The sequence below is a fragment of the Brassica oleracea genome, chromosome C8 (genome assembly GCF_000695525.1).
Source record: "Brassica oleracea var. oleracea cultivar TO1000 chromosome C8, BOL, whole genome shotgun sequence".
NCBI classification, from domain to species: domain Eukaryota; kingdom Viridiplantae; phylum Streptophyta; class Magnoliopsida; order Brassicales; family Brassicaceae; genus Brassica; species Brassica oleracea.
The window spans coordinates 32,661,995-32,679,279 of NC_027755.1; the positions used below are offsets into that span (position 1 = coordinate 32,661,995).

General features: G+C 35.4%; 4 protein-coding genes across 5 annotated transcripts in view; 3 read left to right on the forward strand and 1 right to left on the reverse strand.

Annotated features, from left to right (window-relative positions):
• Positions 1–1,665, forward strand: part of LOC106309213 — a 2,209-nt gene extending 544 nt beyond the window's left edge. Inside the window, exons 2-3 of the mRNA XM_013746272.1 lie at positions 478–930; positions 1,042–1,665. Of these exons, the coding sequence (XP_013601726.1) occupies positions 478–930; positions 1,042–1,665 (1,077 nt within the window). The remainder of the gene's footprint in view (positions 1–477; positions 931–1,041) is intronic.
• Positions 1,666–4,344: 2,679 nt separating this feature from the next.
• Positions 4,345–7,968, forward strand: LOC106311278 (F-box protein At3g60790-like). The gene is made up of 4 exons (XM_013748489.1): positions 4,345–4,632; positions 6,639–7,289; positions 7,391–7,564; positions 7,654–7,968. Exons 1-4 carry the CDS (start codon positions 4,345–4,347, stop codon positions 7,966–7,968), a joined length of 1,428 nt encoding a protein of 475 aa, XP_013603943.1.
• Positions 7,969–10,792: 2,824 nt separating this feature from the next.
• LOC106311252 (F-box protein At3g60790-like) lies at positions 10,793–12,855 on the forward strand. The gene is made up of 4 exons (XM_013748463.1): positions 10,793–11,141; positions 11,571–12,215; positions 12,312–12,482; positions 12,562–12,855. The coding sequence occupies exons 1-4, from the start codon at positions 10,854–10,856 to the stop codon at positions 12,853–12,855; spliced, it is 1,398 nt and encodes a 465-aa protein (XP_013603917.1). The 5' UTR covers positions 10,793–10,853.
• A 1,719-nt stretch (positions 12,856–14,574) lies between these two features.
• LOC106309532 (probable protein S-acyltransferase 14) lies at positions 14,575–16,847 on the reverse strand. Of its 2 annotated transcripts, XM_013746580.1 has the most exons (7): positions 16,372–16,847; positions 15,955–16,174; positions 15,531–15,622; positions 15,319–15,442; positions 15,143–15,228; positions 15,005–15,070; positions 14,575–14,930 (listed from the first exon to the last, which is right to left on the reverse strand). In XM_013746580.1, exons 1-7 carry the CDS (start codon positions 16,579–16,581, stop codon positions 14,811–14,813), a joined length of 918 nt encoding a protein of 305 aa, XP_013602034.1. In that variant the 5' UTR covers positions 16,582–16,847; the 3' UTR covers positions 14,575–14,810. The 2 variants fall into 2 exon arrangements, with proteins under 2 accessions (XP_013602034.1, XP_013602032.1); XM_013746578.1 differs by having other exon boundaries at positions 15,143–15,442.
• Between the last annotated feature and the right edge of the window lie 438 nt (positions 16,848–17,285).

Consider the following 17,285-nt stretch of genomic DNA (forward strand, 5'->3'; position numbering starts at 1 on the left):
CGACCCCTCTCTTTTTAACCTTTCTAACTCTTTTTCTCTTTTGTCTCCTCATGGTTATCTTCCGCTGGAGGAGACCATTGACTAATCTCTATGGATATTAAATCTTTTTTTTGGATTGTCCGTGGTCTCAATGACCCGGCTAAACATATACCTTTTTGTCAATGGCTTTCAAGTCACCAATCCTCTTTTGGTTCTCTTCTGGAAACCCACATCAGAGCCCATAACCTTAACCATCTTATGGGGAAACTTTGCAGAGGTTGGAACTTTACGTCCAATCACTCATCCGACAACGATGGCCGGATCATTATGATATGGAGAGACAACATCTCTGTTCGCACCCTACAATAGTCAAGACATGCAATTACTTGTGAAATCAAAATTCCCGCTTCAGCTATGTTTATCTATACATCAGTCTATGCCTCAAATGAAAGTTCAGAGCACACTGACCTATGGGTGGAGTTGTTAAATACTCATCAGACATTCTCTCTCGACTCCACACCTTGGATGCTAGGTGGTGATTTCAATCAGATCTTGCATCCTGCTGAACACTCTTCAACTGCAGTGAGCTCACTCTCTCCTGATATGATTCAATTTAAGGACTGCCTCTCACAAATGGGCATGTTTGATCTTCGCTTCCAAGGCTCCTTTTTCTCCTGGACTAATCGTTACCCTGAAGCCTCGATTGCCAAAAAACTCGACCGCCTCTTAATCAACAGCCAAATCCTTACCCTCTATCCTGACTGCTCAGCCTTCTTCCTCCCCTCCCTCACCTCAGATCACGCCTCATGCATGCTTAACCTAGCCTACAAAATTCCTTCTTGTGACACCCGTCCCTTTAAGTTCTTCAGCTACCTATCCAAACACCCCTGTTTTCACCAAGTGGTACTAGATTCTTGGACTCAAGCCGGAAGCTGGAACCTCAATGCTCTCGTCTGGAAACAAAAACAAATAAAGAGTGATCTCAAACAACTAAATAAAGAATTTTTTTCTCAAATTAGCTTAAGAGTGAGTGAGGCTAACCGTGTGTTACAAGATGTGCAGGTACAAATAATGCAGGCTCCTACGCCTCAGCTTTTTGAATTAGAGAAGCAGGCTATTGATCGCTGGAATTACCTGAGAATGATTGAGGAGTGCTATTTCACGCAAAGGTCTAGGATCAATTGGCTTAAGGAGGGAGACCTGAACACAACTTACTTCTTCCTGATTGTGCAAACTCGCCTTAACTTCAACATCATCAGATTGTTCACCCTTCCCTCTGGTACGATCTTAACTGACCCCTTGGAGATGAGCTCCCATGCAGTCCGCCACTTTTCTAGTACTCTCGGACCAGGGCCCCCTCACTGTGTGGTAACAGCCTCCACTGCTGAATGGTTCCAGTCTCTATCCCCCTTCCGATGTGACCAGGACCAGAGTATCAAAATGACCGCAATTCCAACCTGCGAGGAGATCACTACTGTCATGCATAAGCTAAATCCTAACAAGGCACCAGGGCCAGATGGACTTACCTCGGGTTTCTACAAAGCGACATGGTCAATCTTGGGAAATGAAGTCACAGCCTCGATCCAGCACTTCTTCTTCTCGTCCTTCATGCCTTCTGCTACTAATAGCACCATCCTCACTCTCGTCCCCAAACACGCCAGAGCTTCTCTCATTACTGACTTCTGACCCATAGCTTGTCTGAATACGGTCTATAAAGTTGTGTCCCGACTCCTGGTGAAGCGTCTGAAGCCTATCTTGTCGTATCTTATAGCTCCAAATCATACTGCGTTTGTAAAAGGAAAACTATTAGTTGAGAATACTTTCCTGGCGAGGGAGCTAGTTAATGGGTATCATAGACTAAATGAGACCAAAAGAATAACGCTAAAGGTAGATATTGCGAAAGCATTTGATACCTTATCTTAGGACTTCCTCCTCTCATGCCTTGAAGGATTTCACCTGCCACGTGAGTTCATTTCTTGGGTTTGTGCTTGTGTCTGTACCACAAGCTTCACAGTGGGATACAACAGCTCGGTAAATGGGTTCTTCAAGGGTTCTCGAGGCTTGTGCCAAGGTGACCCTTTGTCCCCTTACCTGTTCGTCATTGCTCTAAATAACCTCTCACTCATGCTGACCCAAGCAGCACATGAAATGCGCTTCAACTACCATCTTAACTGCCCATCCTCGAGACTCACGCACCTTTGCTTCGCTGATGACCTCTTGATTTTCATAGATGGCTCCTTGGAATCTGTTCAGGCAGTGCTCCATGTCCTTCGGGAATTTGAGCGCCGTTCTGGTCTGGCTGTTAGCGTGCACAAAACATCATTCTTTGCATCAGGCCTCACTCAAGGAGACACTGACCTGATCCAGTTTACTACTGGAATGCCGATGGGTTCTCTGCCTATCCGCTATCTTAGAGTCCCTCTCTGCACAAAAAAAATGTCTCTGTTAAATTGTGAATGACTGCTGCAACAAATCAAGAGTAAATTCTCATCATGGAGCTCAAAGGCGTTATCCTTTGCAGGCCGACTATTATTAATCAAGACAGTTATTTCCGGAATAACTACATTTTGGTGTTCAGCTTTCATTCTCCCTAAGGCTTGTATCAAACGGATTAATTCACTTTGTGGTGTGTTTCTGTGGAAAGGAGACATAGAAGAACATCATACTGCTAGGGTGTCGTGGCAGGTGGTAACTAAACCGAAAAAGAAGGAGGACTGGGGATAAACGACTTACTTCAATGGAATAAGGCATGCTGTCTTAAGCTAATCTGTATCCTATTAAGTCAGGTTCTATTTGGGTGGCGTGGTTCAAAGAGGAAGTACTAGACGGGAATCTCAGCAACTTATGGACTACTGCCCCTAATAGGCGGTTCTCATGGCAAGTAAACAAACTCTTAAAACTGAGTCCTCTAATCTACAATTGGATTCACCTCAAGGTCGCAAATGGTCTCTTATGCCGGTTCTGAACTGATAACTGGTCTCCATTCGGCAATCTGAGAGAGTTTCTACAACTTGGTGCTCATTCGTCCATGGGAATCTCAGAATTGGCAACTCTAGCTTCTCTCTATCAAAACAACTCTTGGCGCCTACCGCCTACACGATCAGAAACACAGGTTCAGTTGCATACACACTTAAATGCTGTTATCTTAAGTGATGGGAATGACTATTACGAATGGGTACTAGATGGAAAAAAATGATAGATACTCGATTGGGGCTGTGTATCATAACCTTCGACTGCAGGGAGTCTCTGTGCCTTGGGCTCTGACTGTATGGAACAAGGGCGGAATCCCACGTCATAGCTTCTTAGTTTGGCTATTTGTCCTTAACCGCCGCCCAACAAGAGACATGATTCTTGGCTGGGGCCTCCAAACATCGCCTTTATGTCTCCTCTGTAATGTGGCAAATGAAAGCAGGAGCCATCTTTTCTTCGACTGCTCCTACTCTTGGGGTTTGTGGGGAGCTCTGGGTCCTCGTTGTGGGATAACTCCAGCAAGATCTTGGGACTTGGCAATGGCGCAATTGCAGGGCCTCAATAGGCGGTCTACGAAAGGCAAGCTAGCTCTCCTATGCTGGCAAGGATGCATCTACTGGACCTGGTCTGAGCGGAATGCGAGACTGCACCGTAATATCTTCCGTTCGGTCGACGCTCTCTCCCGACTGCTTAATAGGCAAATCAAAGACAGAATCTTGAGCTTTCGGGACACTAATCCCACGACTTCATCAGTGATGATGCAGCAGTGGTTGTGTTAGTGAAGCTTCTCCTCCACCAATCACCATAACGCCACTATCGGTCTTACCCCTTCTCTACTCTCCATGCCATTCTCGATGATCTTAATGTCTCTGATCATTGTCGTTTCAACTTTTGGGATTACTGATATTAGGTTGGTTACCTAATGGGTTTTGATTTGGATTTCAAATGTAATTGGGTTGGACCACAAACAACTTAAGCCTAGTGCTTGTATTTTTTCTTTCTCCTGCAATTTAATATGAAAAATCAATTCCAAAAAAAAAGTTAGTAATAAAAAAATCTTTTTTTTTTGTCACGAAAGCTTATGATTTTTAGAGTAATAAAAAAATCTTGCAATTGAAATATTTGTCTTTTACACAGAAATAATATATATATATATTTCTACTTTTATGTATGTTAAAGAAGGAAACACATTAATTTTTTTCAGAATTGCAAATGGTCAAGAGTTGGTAAAAAAGTTCCCAAAAAATAAATAAATGTAGAATCTTTTACATCCTTCATAAACAGCAAAAAAACATCTTCATTTTCATTTTCATATCCATCCATGTCTCAACGCTAAGTGCATTCTATCTCTTCTCTCTCGCTTTACTTTCTTTTATCTTCTATGATCCAATAGCCATGACGACACGCTCATCATCATCAACATCGTCACCTAGAAAGCTCCAATATCATATCGATGACCATGATTGGATCAGCAAACTCCCAGACGAGTTATTGCAAACGATTCTCTCAAAATTGTCCACCGAAGAAGCTGTACGAACAAGTCGTTTATCGTCACGATGGATGGATGTGTGGAAATGGAGGACGAGATATCATCTCGTCCTCCACATGAACAAGGTCTTGGAAACAACCCCCGATGAAGATTTGCACCGAGTTTCTGTTGAGTTGGCTAGGTCAATGACCAAGGTTCGTCAGTTCTCTTCTCTCTTAGATTTTCATTTAAATCATTTTCTTTACGAAGGTTTGTCTCTCTCTCTCTTTTTTTTTTTTTTTTTGGAAACAATGTCTCTCTCTCTCTATACATAAAAGAATACACAAAATGGACCGGCCTATAGACTAATGTGTGGATAGATGATTGTGCATTTAGATTTGTAGTAGAAGAATCAACTATATGATATATATAAATTATATGATACTACATGATACTTAATGATGGCTTTCAATTGTAAATATTTAACTTTTGATATTTGATACAACAATTTAGCTGGAACCAAATCATGCACAGAGTAACAACACTTCTTAATATATATAAGTTTTGATAGACAACTTCTATTCCATGCATGCAGATGTTTGCACGTATATAACATGAAACTAATACATTGAATAATTAAAAAATAATTATTATCATTTTACGTTCTGTAGGCTATAAATAATCACCGTGGCCACCTAGAAAGCTGCATTATTCAGCATTATGTATCCCAATGTAAGAGCATGATTAACCCATGGTTCTTAGGACGGGGTTCTTAGCGGAAGTTAAGAAACTGTTTCTTAACTTTTAACTAAAAAAACTAAGAACCGGTTCTTAAATAAGGACTTTAAGAACCGGTTCTTACCTTTTTTAGTTAAAAGTTAAGAAACAATATCTTAATTTCCGGTAAGAACCTCACTCTAAGAACCCCGGGTTAATCATGGTCTAAGGATGGTACGCTCCAAAGTTGGATCCACTCAGTGTCTCGTTTGGAGCACACAAAAGATCTCACACTTGTAAACTACATCCCTGCTACAAGGCGTTGCACAAATGCTTGGTTGGATGATCACGGCCGTATTTATTGTCCTCACCTCTACTATCATGTATCATCATATCTCGCTCAGGTACAAACTTAACTAACACAATCATTTTGAAAATTACATATATATATATTGACATGAATGATGTCTATCAAATCCATATATATATATAACAAATATCAAAAGTTGACGGGATGTGGTAGCTCGTTTGGTAAAGACTTTGGGGGCCAACTGTCATGCTCCCGGGTTCGACGCCAGGCGGAGGGGAACTGCCCATCCTGTCATCAAATGCGGTACTGGGTGTTGGGCCTTGTCCCCAGCCCAGGTTTAAGCCCTCCCGGGTGAAGTGGACCGCTGCCTAACCGGACCCAGGGAATGATCCACGTAAGTGGAGAAACCTGGATTATCAAAAAAAAAAAAAGAAGGATATGTTTTAATTGAAATCCATGTTTAAATATCATGTAGTTTTGTTTGTATGTGTTCTAAGTGGAGTAACGCAACACATCACTTCTAGATTCTCTTTTACCATAGTTCTTTACCCACTTTTAAATCTGTTAAATTAATCAATACTATTAAGTGGAAATGAGTCCTAAAAAATCTACTTAAAAGAAATCATAGTTGGACCATTTCATTTAATTAGAATTCCTATTATTTCTCATACTATTAACTTCATTATTCTTCATTAAAGGCAAATTGGCCATAAAAATGGTACTAACCTACTTCTCTACATATATGTATACTATATACACATTATTACATCATAATTATTTTATGTTATTATTAAATAATGTCCACCATATATTTGTATATATGGTTACTTGTGATTTACTTAATAATAAATACCTTCGGAGACTATAAACATAATACAATATCCATTCTAAGAAAAATTGCATTTTTTAATCAACCATTATTTTATACTAACCTTATTAACTAAACTGATTTCATTAACCATGTTATATATATGAACACTTCAGCATTATCACTAAACGATGTTTGTCACTGATATCTATATATACACACAAAAATTAACTGGAATCAAATCATGCGCAGACTAGACAACATTTCTTAATATATATAGATTTTGATAGACAACTTCTATTCCATGCATGCAGATATTTGTGTAACATGAATTAATACCGTGAATATTTTTTTTTTAAAATCTCTAATCATTTTGTGTTTTGAAGGCTATAAAGAATCACCACCGTGGCCACCTAGAGCGTTGCATTATTCACTATGAAGTATTACAGTGTAAGAATGCTACGCTCCAAAGTTGGATCCACACAGCTACTCGTTTGAAACACACAAAAAGTCTCACACTTACAAACCGTATCCCTGGTTATCGAAGGGGTTACAAAAGAACTAGTTATCTCCGCTTGCTCCCAGATACATTCTCACATCATAGCCTCACTTCACTGTCACTTTGTGGTTTTTTGGTAATAATAATTCCACATGCATTCAGCAATTGCGAGAACCTTAAGACCCTTAAGCTTTTAAACATAGCCATCCCACAGGCTAGTGACCTTAGCGGAGTTTTAGCAGCTTGCACCTCCCTCGAGTTGATTGTGTTGCAAGTCGATTTCCTTACCCAAGATGGTGTGTTGAAGATTGAGAACAACAGCGTGAAGTTCTTGCAAGTGACTTTCCCATATGAGATTGATAGGATCGAAGTGTATGTAACTTGTCTAGACGTGCTCGACATCAGGTTTATCAAAGGTAAGAGAGAGAACTTCATCATCGCTGGTCCCAACATCCAGGTTAACAAAAATGCTTGGGTGAGTGATCACGGTATTCATACGCCTCGCCTCGTCTATAATGTATCATCATATCTCGCTCAGGTACAAACTTAACTAGCACAATCATTTTATATTTTGAAAATAATACATATATATATATAAACATTTTGACAAGTATGATATACATACTGAATCTTAATTAGGAGAAAAAAATCATTTGCCGTGAGGTTTTGGTGAGTGATTTTCATGATATGAGACGGGATGGGTCTTTATCAGTGACTGTAGATATGACTGATCCGAAAGAAGTGGAGATAGTGAAGGAAGTTTTGCTTATGTGGGCTACTAACAAGATGATAGAGCTTGAGATTTTTTTCAAGGTACATTCATGTCATGGTTAAATTCTCATTATTGGATAGAACTTAATTAATCACTTCCCTCACTCATTAATATCATATTTTCATTTCAGAACAAGAAAGCTCCTAAAGATGAAGGTGAATGTTCTACTAACAACAGAGCACATAAAAATTTGTTGGAGGATGCAAAACCGTTCCCTACCGCTACTTTCCGCGTTTATAACGTGCGGTTGTATAACTTCGACGGTTCGAATGAGGAAGAGTTTGCGTTCGCTTCCCGTTTGGTGACGCAAAAGACCGTGGTTAGGAAGATGATGATTGAGACCACGTCGTTTCCTCCGACGAAGAAGTTGAATGCAGAAGCAGATGTGGCCAAGTTGATGGAACTTCCTAAAGGTTACAAACGTCTTCGTATTGAATGCTTCTGATGATGAAACTTCTATATACTAGCCTTTTATATATTAATTTGAGGATTCTATGGTTTTAAAATTTGGATAATTACTTTGTTTTCCGTACTTTTTGTGTTTAGCGTTTGAAAATTTTATGACAAAAGGACTTTATATTTACTTTGTCTTAATATGAATATTATCTGATTTGTTTTATTGTATTCTTGTGTTTGGTTAGTGATTTTGCAAAAGAGATTACGTTATATGAACATATATAATAGAAATAGGATTATGTTCACTTGGCATAACAAAACCAGATCATATAAGTAAACAGTTGTTTATAAATATTCAAAAAGTAAACGAATTCTAAAGTTCATCAGGATACTTTTTTGCTATATGAAAATTCAATTGTGGCTATTAGTTGGATACAAGACTATGGTCAGGGTCATTAGAGTACGTTTAGAGTGTTTTTGTTAATTATTTTTTTCTTGAATTAGGGTTTTTTATTTTCCCTTTTCATGTAATGTTTTTTTTGGCATAAGGATTTGATGTTTAATGTACTGTCCTGTTATCATAAAGGGGTACTAAAAATTTGTTTGCTATTGTTGAAATAAAAACGCCTAAATTTTACCTTAATTCGATACAAAACTATTTTTGGCATCACTAATGTTTCATCAATGATGTTTGTCATTGCATAATCCATGTATATAATATTAGAATCTTGATCTTGTTTTTACCTTGGATATATATGTTTTTCTTAATAAAAGGTTTTTATTAATTTGAATAAAAATGAAACTTACAAACAAGAAATTACAGTGAAAACAGAGCACAGAAGCTCAAATCGTCAGAATCAATTCCTTTTTTTTTGACTAAAGAGAATCAATTCCTTTCCAAAGAAATTACCAAACCAGAAACTAAGTGTTCTCTACCACTGACGATATTAATCAACAAGAAAACCAAGCACCAACGATAAAGAAATATTCAACTTCAACTTCATATCTCCAAATATTCTCATTTCGAGCTTTGGCCATGGGATTTACTAAAACTTTGAAAGGTTACCTCTGTGGTTGTGGTATTGCCAGCTACCAAAAAAATGTGCATGATCAGCCAGTGGTAGACTGGTGGTGGTGATTTGAAGAAGGCTCATAGCCGTTGGATTAACACATCGATCCTCGGTCAGGAGAAGAGCATTTGTTCAAACATTTTTCTTTTTTAGCAACTTGTTCAAACGATAATAGAAAATAATCTGGGAGATAAGACCATTTAAAGAAGAACTAGATTTTGACATGCGCTTAGAAAGCGTGGGTTTGTTTTTCATTCATTGATTGAAAACTGATTTACAAAACTACCATTATTTTTGTTTCGATCCATAACAATTGAGTTTTTAGGTTTTAATCATTTTTTTTCTTTTAAAATATGGTATTTGTTCGAAATATGGTAGTTGTTCTATAATAATGTTTGAGTTTTAAAAAAATTTTCATATCAAACTTAGATTCGTGGTTGAACCTATATACCTGATACATTGTACATAATCCGATGAAAAAAATCGTTAATTAAAAATTCGATGAACCCGATAAAAAACCAAAAACTCACTATTAACCCGCGACATGGTACACCATTGATCCGATAAAAACACAAAATATCTGATAGTATTTTTTTAAAAAATGATTAAATTACTCATATATTTTTAAATATTACAAAAATTTGTGATTCTTTAGAATATTATGAAATTTTATTATGTTATCCAAATAAAAAATGATAATATAAAAAAACTTATTGATATGAAAATATTAGTTTATTTTCGTCATTAATAACCTATTATAAGTTTATATTTTTTATTTTAGATTTAAAAATGATTTTAGGATAATTTTTAAAATATTCTTAAACACTCGTATTTGCCATATCAATACTATGTAAAAATGACATTATACACGAAAAAATAATATTCAAATATGTATATGATATATGGTGTAGGATATAAAGTTTTGATTTGTATTGAAAATCTACATAATATTCGAATTATCTATTTTGAATATTGATACATAGATTTTCATGTGTTTGTTAATTTATTTATGGTTCATAATATATTTATACTTAGAATACTTATATTAAATTTAAATTTAACATATATTATATATATATATATGTCTATTACTTATAGATCCATTTAGGTGTATTTGTAGGCCCAAAACCAAAAGACTTAAATGTCATTAATGAATTTTATTAATTTATTGTAAAAATATGAGTATTTTTGAAAAAACTGTAAATTTTATTAATGGTATAATATGGGAATGATCCTGGTATCTATTTTTTAAGTTCGTTTTTAATGATGTAACTTGTAATCAAGTACGTTGAATGTGATAGATATTATGTTTTTGATAGAATTTCGAAAAAAATTGCACTTATTTAAAATGACACATATCTCACACCTAATATAATATCTGGTCCATGCGTCTAATGAAAACCAGAATAACATGTTTTTATTTATTTGTTGTGCACATTAAAACAATTACCTTCCAATTGAAATAATTTTCTTTTACACAGAAAGTCATTTATTTCTATAAATTTTTTTTATGTCAAAGAAGGAAACACATTTTAAATTCAAAATTGCAAATGGTCAAGACTTAAGAGTTGGTAAAAAAAACTTGCAATTGAAATATTTGTCTTTTACACAGAAATAATATATAATTCTACTTTTATGTATGTTAAAGAAGGAAACACATTATTTTTTTCCAGAATTGCAAATGGTCAAGAGTTGGTAAAAAAGTTCCCAAAAAATAAATAAATGTAGAATCTTTTACATCCTTCATAAACAGCAAAAAAACATCTTCATTTTCATTTTCATATCCATCCATGTCTCAACGCTAAGTGCATTCTATCTCTTCTCTCTCGCTTTACTTTCTTTCATCTTCTTTGATCCAATAGCCATGACGACATGCTCATCATCATCATCATCATCATCGTCACCTAGAAAGCTCCAATATCCTATCGATGACAATGATTGGATCAGCAAACTCCCAGACGAGTTATTGCAATTGATTCTCTCAAAATTGTCCACCGAAGAAGCTGTAAGAACAAGTCTTTTGTCGTCACGATGGGAGGATGTGTGGAAATGGAGGTCTCATCTCGTCCTCGACATGAACAAGGTTTTGGAAACAACCCCCGATGAAGATTTGCACCGAGTTTCTGTTGAGTTGGCTAGGTCAATGACCAAGGTTCGTCAGTTCTCTTCTCTCGTAGATTTTCATTTTAATCATTTTCTTTACGAAGGTTTGTCTCTCTCTATATATATAAGAGAATACACAAAATGGACCGGCCTATAGACTAATGTGTGGATAGATGATTGTGCATTTGGATTTGTAGTAGAAGAATCAACTATATGATATAATATGCGATAAGTGTTGCGTTACTCCACTTCAGACAAACAAAACTACATGATACTTAATGATGGCTATCAGTTGTAAATATTTGATACAACAAATTAGCTGGAACCAAATCATGCACAGAGTAGACAACACTTCTTAATATATATAGGTTTTGATAGACAACTTCTATTCCATGCATGCAAATGTTTGCACGTATATAACATGAAATTAATACATTGAATAATTAAAAAATAATTATAATCATTTTACGTTCTGTAGGCTATAAATAATCACCGTGGACACCTAGAAAGCTGCATTATTCAGCATTACGTATCCCAATGTAAGGATGGTACGCTCCAAAGTTGGATCCACTCAGTGACTCGTTTGGAACACACAAAAGATCTCACACTTGTAAACTACATCCCTGCTACAAGGCGTTGCACGGGAGCTAGTTTGCTCAGCTTGCTCCCAGATACATTTTCACATCATAGCCTCACTTCACTATCACTTTTTGGATACACCCTAATAGGTCAACGTGCCTTCAGCAATTGCAAGAATCTTAAGACCCTCAAGCTTATAAACATTGTCATCTCACAAGCTAGTGTCCTTAGTGGAGTTTTAGCAGCTTGCTCCTCCCTCGAGGTGGTTGTGTTGAAAGTCAATTTCCTAACCCCACGTGGTGTGTTGAAGATTGAGAACAACAACTTGAAGTTCTTGCAATTGTCTTTCCTTTACGAGATTGATAGGATGGAAGTGTATGCAACTTGTCTAGATGTTCTAGACATCAGGTGTATCAAAGTTAAGAGAGACAACTTCATCCTCGTTGCTCCCAATATCCAGGTTAACACAAATGTTTGGTTGGATGATCACGGCCGTATTGATTGTCCTCACCTCTACTATCATGTATCATCATATCTCGCTCAGGTACAAACTTAACTAACCAATCTTTTTGAATATTTTGAAAATTACATATATATATATTGACATGAATGATGTATTATATTACTGAATCTTAATTAGGAGGAAAAAAACATTTGGCATGAGCTTTTGGTGAGTGACTTTCATGATATGAGACGGTCTGGGTGTTTATCAGTGAGTGTAGATTTAACTGATCCGGAAGAAGTGGAGATACTGAAGGAAGTTTTGCTTATGTGGACCAATCTTTTGATGGAGTTTGAGATCTTGTTCAAGGTACATTATTGTCATGTTTAAATTCTCATTATTGGATAGAACTTGACCACTTCTCTCATATATCATATTTTCGTTTCAGAACAAGAAATCTCCTATAGAAGAAGGTGAATGTTCTACTAGCGACAGAACACATGCGAAACCGTTCCCTAACGGTGATGTATGTTTTTATAATGTGTGGTTGTATAACTTTGATGGTTGGAATGAGGAAGAGTTTGCGTTTGCTTCACGTTTGTTGATGCAAGAGACTGTGATAATTAAGATGATGATCGAGACTTCTTCGTTTCCTCCGACGAAGAAGTCGAATGCAGAAGCAGCTGTGGCCAAGTTGATGGAACTTCCTAAACGTTATAAACATGTTATTAAATGCTTCTGATGAAACTTTGGTTCCATTCCTAGTATAAACTGTTTACTAGCCTTTTCTTTATTATATCTGAGGATAATGTGGTTTTCGTACTTGTTTTATGTTCTACCATTTGAGAATTTATGACTAAAACAAAGAGATTTGAGATTTACATTGTCTTAATATGAATATTATCTGACGTTCTGGTATTTTTAGTTAATGCTTTTTGCAAAAGAGATTGCGTTATATGAACCTATATAACAGAAAAAGAATTTTTGTTTTCACATCATGTAATAAGTAAACGACTAAAATTCAACGAATTTCTTGTGTTACGGAGTATTTTTTTTACTATGTGAAAAATAAATTGTGGCTAAAAAGTCTGATACGAAGGCTATGGTCAGGGACTCAGGGTGATAAGGGTACGTTTAGGTGTTTTAGTTAATCAGTCTTTGTATTTTAATTTATAATTTAGGTTTTCACATTTTTCCCTTTTTATGTTATCGGTTTTCGACGTAAATATTTGTTTAGGAAATGAGAATTAATTAGTGTTACGTTTAAAATATAATAGAAGCAATTTATGCTATTACTGGAACAAAAATAACTTAACTTTATCTTAATTCGATACACGATCAATGTGTGTGATTGGTAGTGGCCGTTGGTGCTGTCCACAACTCCATTTAATTCTACAGCACTAAATTCACAGCAATCAAGCTTTAATAAAAATTTCAAAATCATACCTCTTGAAATAACCAGCTGTACAATTGTTCTGTAGAGCCAAAAATCCAGAGCAATTTTTTAGAGTTTTCCATAAAATTCTAACAATAAAATCTAAAGCCACAACAAAAAGTATATAGATTTTTTTTTACAGCAAAATTTTTAAAACTACAGCAATTACCCATCGGACCGTAGTATAGCTAATCTATTACTTCTTCTGTTTCACATAGAATTCTTTGTAACATCGCAATTTATACTTATTTTAGGATATGAGAATTATTTTTATGTTATTGTAACAAACACCTAAAATATATTAGTAGTGTGTATGCTACTGTTAAAATGGAAACACCCTTTTGATACAAGATCAATTTGATATCGCTAATATATTATCAATGATGCTTGTCATTAGTTAATACACCATTTACACCACTTATCAGAAATATTTGTTGCGTATGATTCCTTGTCATTCTTTAAATTTTAAAGAACTATAGAACAAAAACATTTGTTATTAAAATTGATATGGAACAAAAATAATAAATATTCTTTTTATTCTGGTTATTCTTTTTCCACTCATTCATATTCTTATTTTAATTGTCACCAGTTAGAGCCTTAATATTCAGTGAAGAAAATTTATTACTTTTCCACTATTATTTATTATTTCTCTATAAAAGATTTAAACCGATTGTGTTTAACTTTTTTAGCAAAAGGAAAAGTTATTAATTAATAAAATTAAAATTTCATAAACTAACTTTAATCTCTACAAAATTTAGGGAGGAAACTTAGACTAAATTTTCTACTTATTTATTACATTAAAATCATTTCGTATTAGGACAAAGAAAAAATCATATAAATTTTTTGGAGATTTAGTTTAGGTTTTTTCGTCATTTTTTTTTCATTTTCTATAAAAAAAACAGTATTGAAAAAAAAGAATTAAAATTTGTGGAAAGCAAGTCTAATAATAGTTTTTTTTTAATCAAAAATCAACATTGGGAAACAAGCAATTTAAAAGAGAAGCTATGTTTTGAAGATGAACATGCGTATATGAAGTTATGAACTAGTATTGAATAAGATGAACATATGTGTGACAAACAAAGCTAAGTTATAATCCTCCTCCATTACAAAACCCATAATCTAATGAATTTTTTTGCCTTTATATGAAGACACTACACTGCCGGCAAGTGAAAGCATCATTCTTCAAGTTAGTAGAGGTCTCTCTGTCTTCTACGTATTGTTGTTTTACATGATGATGATGATCAAAGCCATCTTCTTCAGCATTACTGGGAATCAAAGTCAGGCTTGGAAGGGTATTCAAGTCCATGCAGCTCAGGCATTCTCCTTAGATCTTCCTCAGTGTATCCTGGGATGAACCAGTATCTCTTATCCATTCCAAATACCTAGCATGATGGAGAAAAGAAAAGAACTTAGAACTAACTGCAAGCTATATATTCAAATGTAAGAAGATAATAACCTGTTCAAAGTTTTTCTTTCTGCCCAGGTCATACCGCCATCTTGCACTTGTTTTCTTCTCATATGCCTGTTCACAATTCAACACCAAGAAAGTTTAATAACCGATGATTCATCTTGCACTTAAAAGAAAAGGAGTTACCTCTATAGTTGTGGTGTTGCCAGCAACCAAAGACATGTGCATGATCAAGAACCCCATCACGCTCAAAGCAAATGCCAAATTCAAAACTGTTGTCCATGATACAAAACAAGGAGAGATTTGATAAACAGATGAAACCAAATACCATCTAAAAGCATAAGTAAAATTTGAACATTTACCAAATGCAAGGAAAGTAGTAGCGAGAGTGCCTGGTGTTCCAGGTATCTCTTCATCACTAAAGAAGGCTATAAAATGCGGCATAAGAACCAAAGTCACAAGAGTCGTCTCTAAAAATGTGTAGAACTGCATTTGAACAAACATACACAAAAAGTTTTGACAAGATGAAGATTCTATAAACAATATTGAGTCAAGAAACAAAAAAAAAACTTACCAAGAAAAGAAGGAAGTACTTATAATTCAATGCTCCTACACAGTTAACAACCCAAACGCAGTGGTGATCCATCTTCAACACACATCTACCACCTATACATCAGACATGTAACACAATCAAGACTATATACTCCTTATGTTTCAAAATAGTACATATTTTACAATTTTCACACATATTTAATCTTTAATTATAAATACATAGTTCTTTTGTGATTGTCTATTTCCCATAATTCTAATCCAAAAAAAATTCAAAAAATGCAATTAATGTTTTTGAAATTTACAATTAATCATAATTAGTTGATAAAAATGCATTAAAAATACAGAAATGTATCTTTTTGATACAATTTTTATTCTTCTAAAACATACATTTTTATGAAAGAGTGAGTATATATATGGTGAAGAAGGGAGAATCTGAGGGGACTTACAAACAGAACAGTGATGGCAACGTGGAGGTTTTGGCTGATTGCACTTCCTACAGAACCTAACTCTAGGGTTTGAAGAATCTGTCTGTAAACCGACAAACTCCAGACTAGTTAACGGATCAGATTCACCTCTCTCTTCATCAGTAGCTGGTCTCCAGTTAGCAGGGACAGCACCAGGATCAGTGAAAACAACAGAGAAGTAGCTCCACAAAAGCATCGCCAGCTGCAAACAACAACAATACTAAACTAGTTCACATCTAAAGCAACAAGATTTAGACTAAGTTCACATCTAAAGCAACAACCTTTGTTGACTAAATTGACTCAAAGCACGAAGCTTTAACAATCAAGGAAGCTTTTTCAAACAAGAATCTACGATCCAGAAGGAAACCCATATCGAAAGATTTGAGCTTTTTTACTTACGAGAACATGGAAGAGGACAAGGATGGTGAGAGCAACAAAGGAATCAACGCCTCCTTGAGAGAGAGCAGGTCCATAATTAGTCAAAACGACGGCGTAATAGGTAACACCGACAACACCGAGAACTAGCAAGATCATGATGGATCCGAGACCTCGTAAGGCCGTACAGAACTTGAACACGTTCCACGCCATTGCAGTACCAGATCTATGCATAGTAGTCAAACCTTCAAAGATTCGATTTACAGAATTTGAAAAGAGGAGTTTAGAGAGATTCAAAAAGGGGGTTTATGGAAATAAAACGAGAGTGATTCATTCCATAGATGAAGGAGGAGGAGGAAAGGAGCTTAAAAGAATGAGACTTGTTCTCCGTTTTGGAGCAAACAAGAAAATTTCAGACGAAAATAAAGATTTGTGATTTTAATGACTTTCATGAGTCAATCAATCAGTCTTTCACGATCCCACAAATTTGTTCTTTTTTCCCGACAATAATTGCTAATTTGTCCCGACAAACAAAAACTCAAAAACTGTTATAAATTAAGCATTGAAATAATCATCCACTTCTTTACCAAACTCAAGCACTATGATCATCCACTCCTTTACCAACTCAAGCACTATGATCATCTACTCATCAAGCATTATGATCACCCACTCATTTACCAAATTAAGCACTATCTTTGTTATTTTATGTATTGTTGTTCACTATAAATACCATCACTCATCTCACTCTTTTGTACACCATAAACAAGAACAAGAGTTTATAATCAAAGAACCATTACATCTTCTTCTTCTTCCTTATAATAAACTCTCTCCCTTATACTAGTGTTATTTGCTTCCTACGGGTATTAAATTCTACTCTTATTTAAATTTCTCGATACTATAAATTATAAGTTATTTCTTAACACGTTATCAGCACGATC

Bases quoted from the DNA above. Each gene is read 5' to 3' on its own strand.
- LOC106311278 (XM_013748489.1), top strand. From the start codon at position 4,345: ATGACGACACGCTCATCATCATCAACATCGTCACCTAGAAAGCTCCAA. The intron at 7,290-7,390 runs GTACAAACTTAA...AATCTTAATTAG, and splicing joins TATCATCATATCTCGCTCAG to GAGAAAAAAATCATTTGCCG. The intron at 7,565-7,653 runs GTACATTCATGT...TTTTCATTTCAG, and splicing joins AGCTTGAGATTTTTTTCAAG to AACAAGAAAGCTCCTAAAGA.
- LOC106311252 (XM_013748463.1), top strand. From the start codon at position 10,854: ATGACGACATGCTCATCATCATCATCATCATCATCGTCACCTAGAAAG. The intron at 11,142-11,570 runs GTTCGTCAGTTC...TACGTTCTGTAG, and splicing joins TGGCTAGGTCAATGACCAAG to GCTATAAATAATCACCGTGG. The intron at 12,483-12,561 runs GTACATTATTGT...TTTTCGTTTCAG, and splicing joins AGTTTGAGATCTTGTTCAAG to AACAAGAAATCTCCTATAGA.
- LOC106309532 (XM_013746578.1), bottom strand. From the start codon at position 16,581: ATGCATAGATCTGGTACTGCAATGGCGTGGAACGTGTTCAAGTTCTGT. The intron at 15,071-15,142 runs GTAACTCCTTTT...AATTGTGAACAG, and splicing joins GCAACACCACAACTATAGAG to GCATATGAGAAGAAAACAAG. The intron at 14,931-15,004 runs GTTATTATCTTC...CCATCATGCTAG, and splicing joins GAAAGAAAAACTTTGAACAG to GTATTTGGAATGGATAAGAG.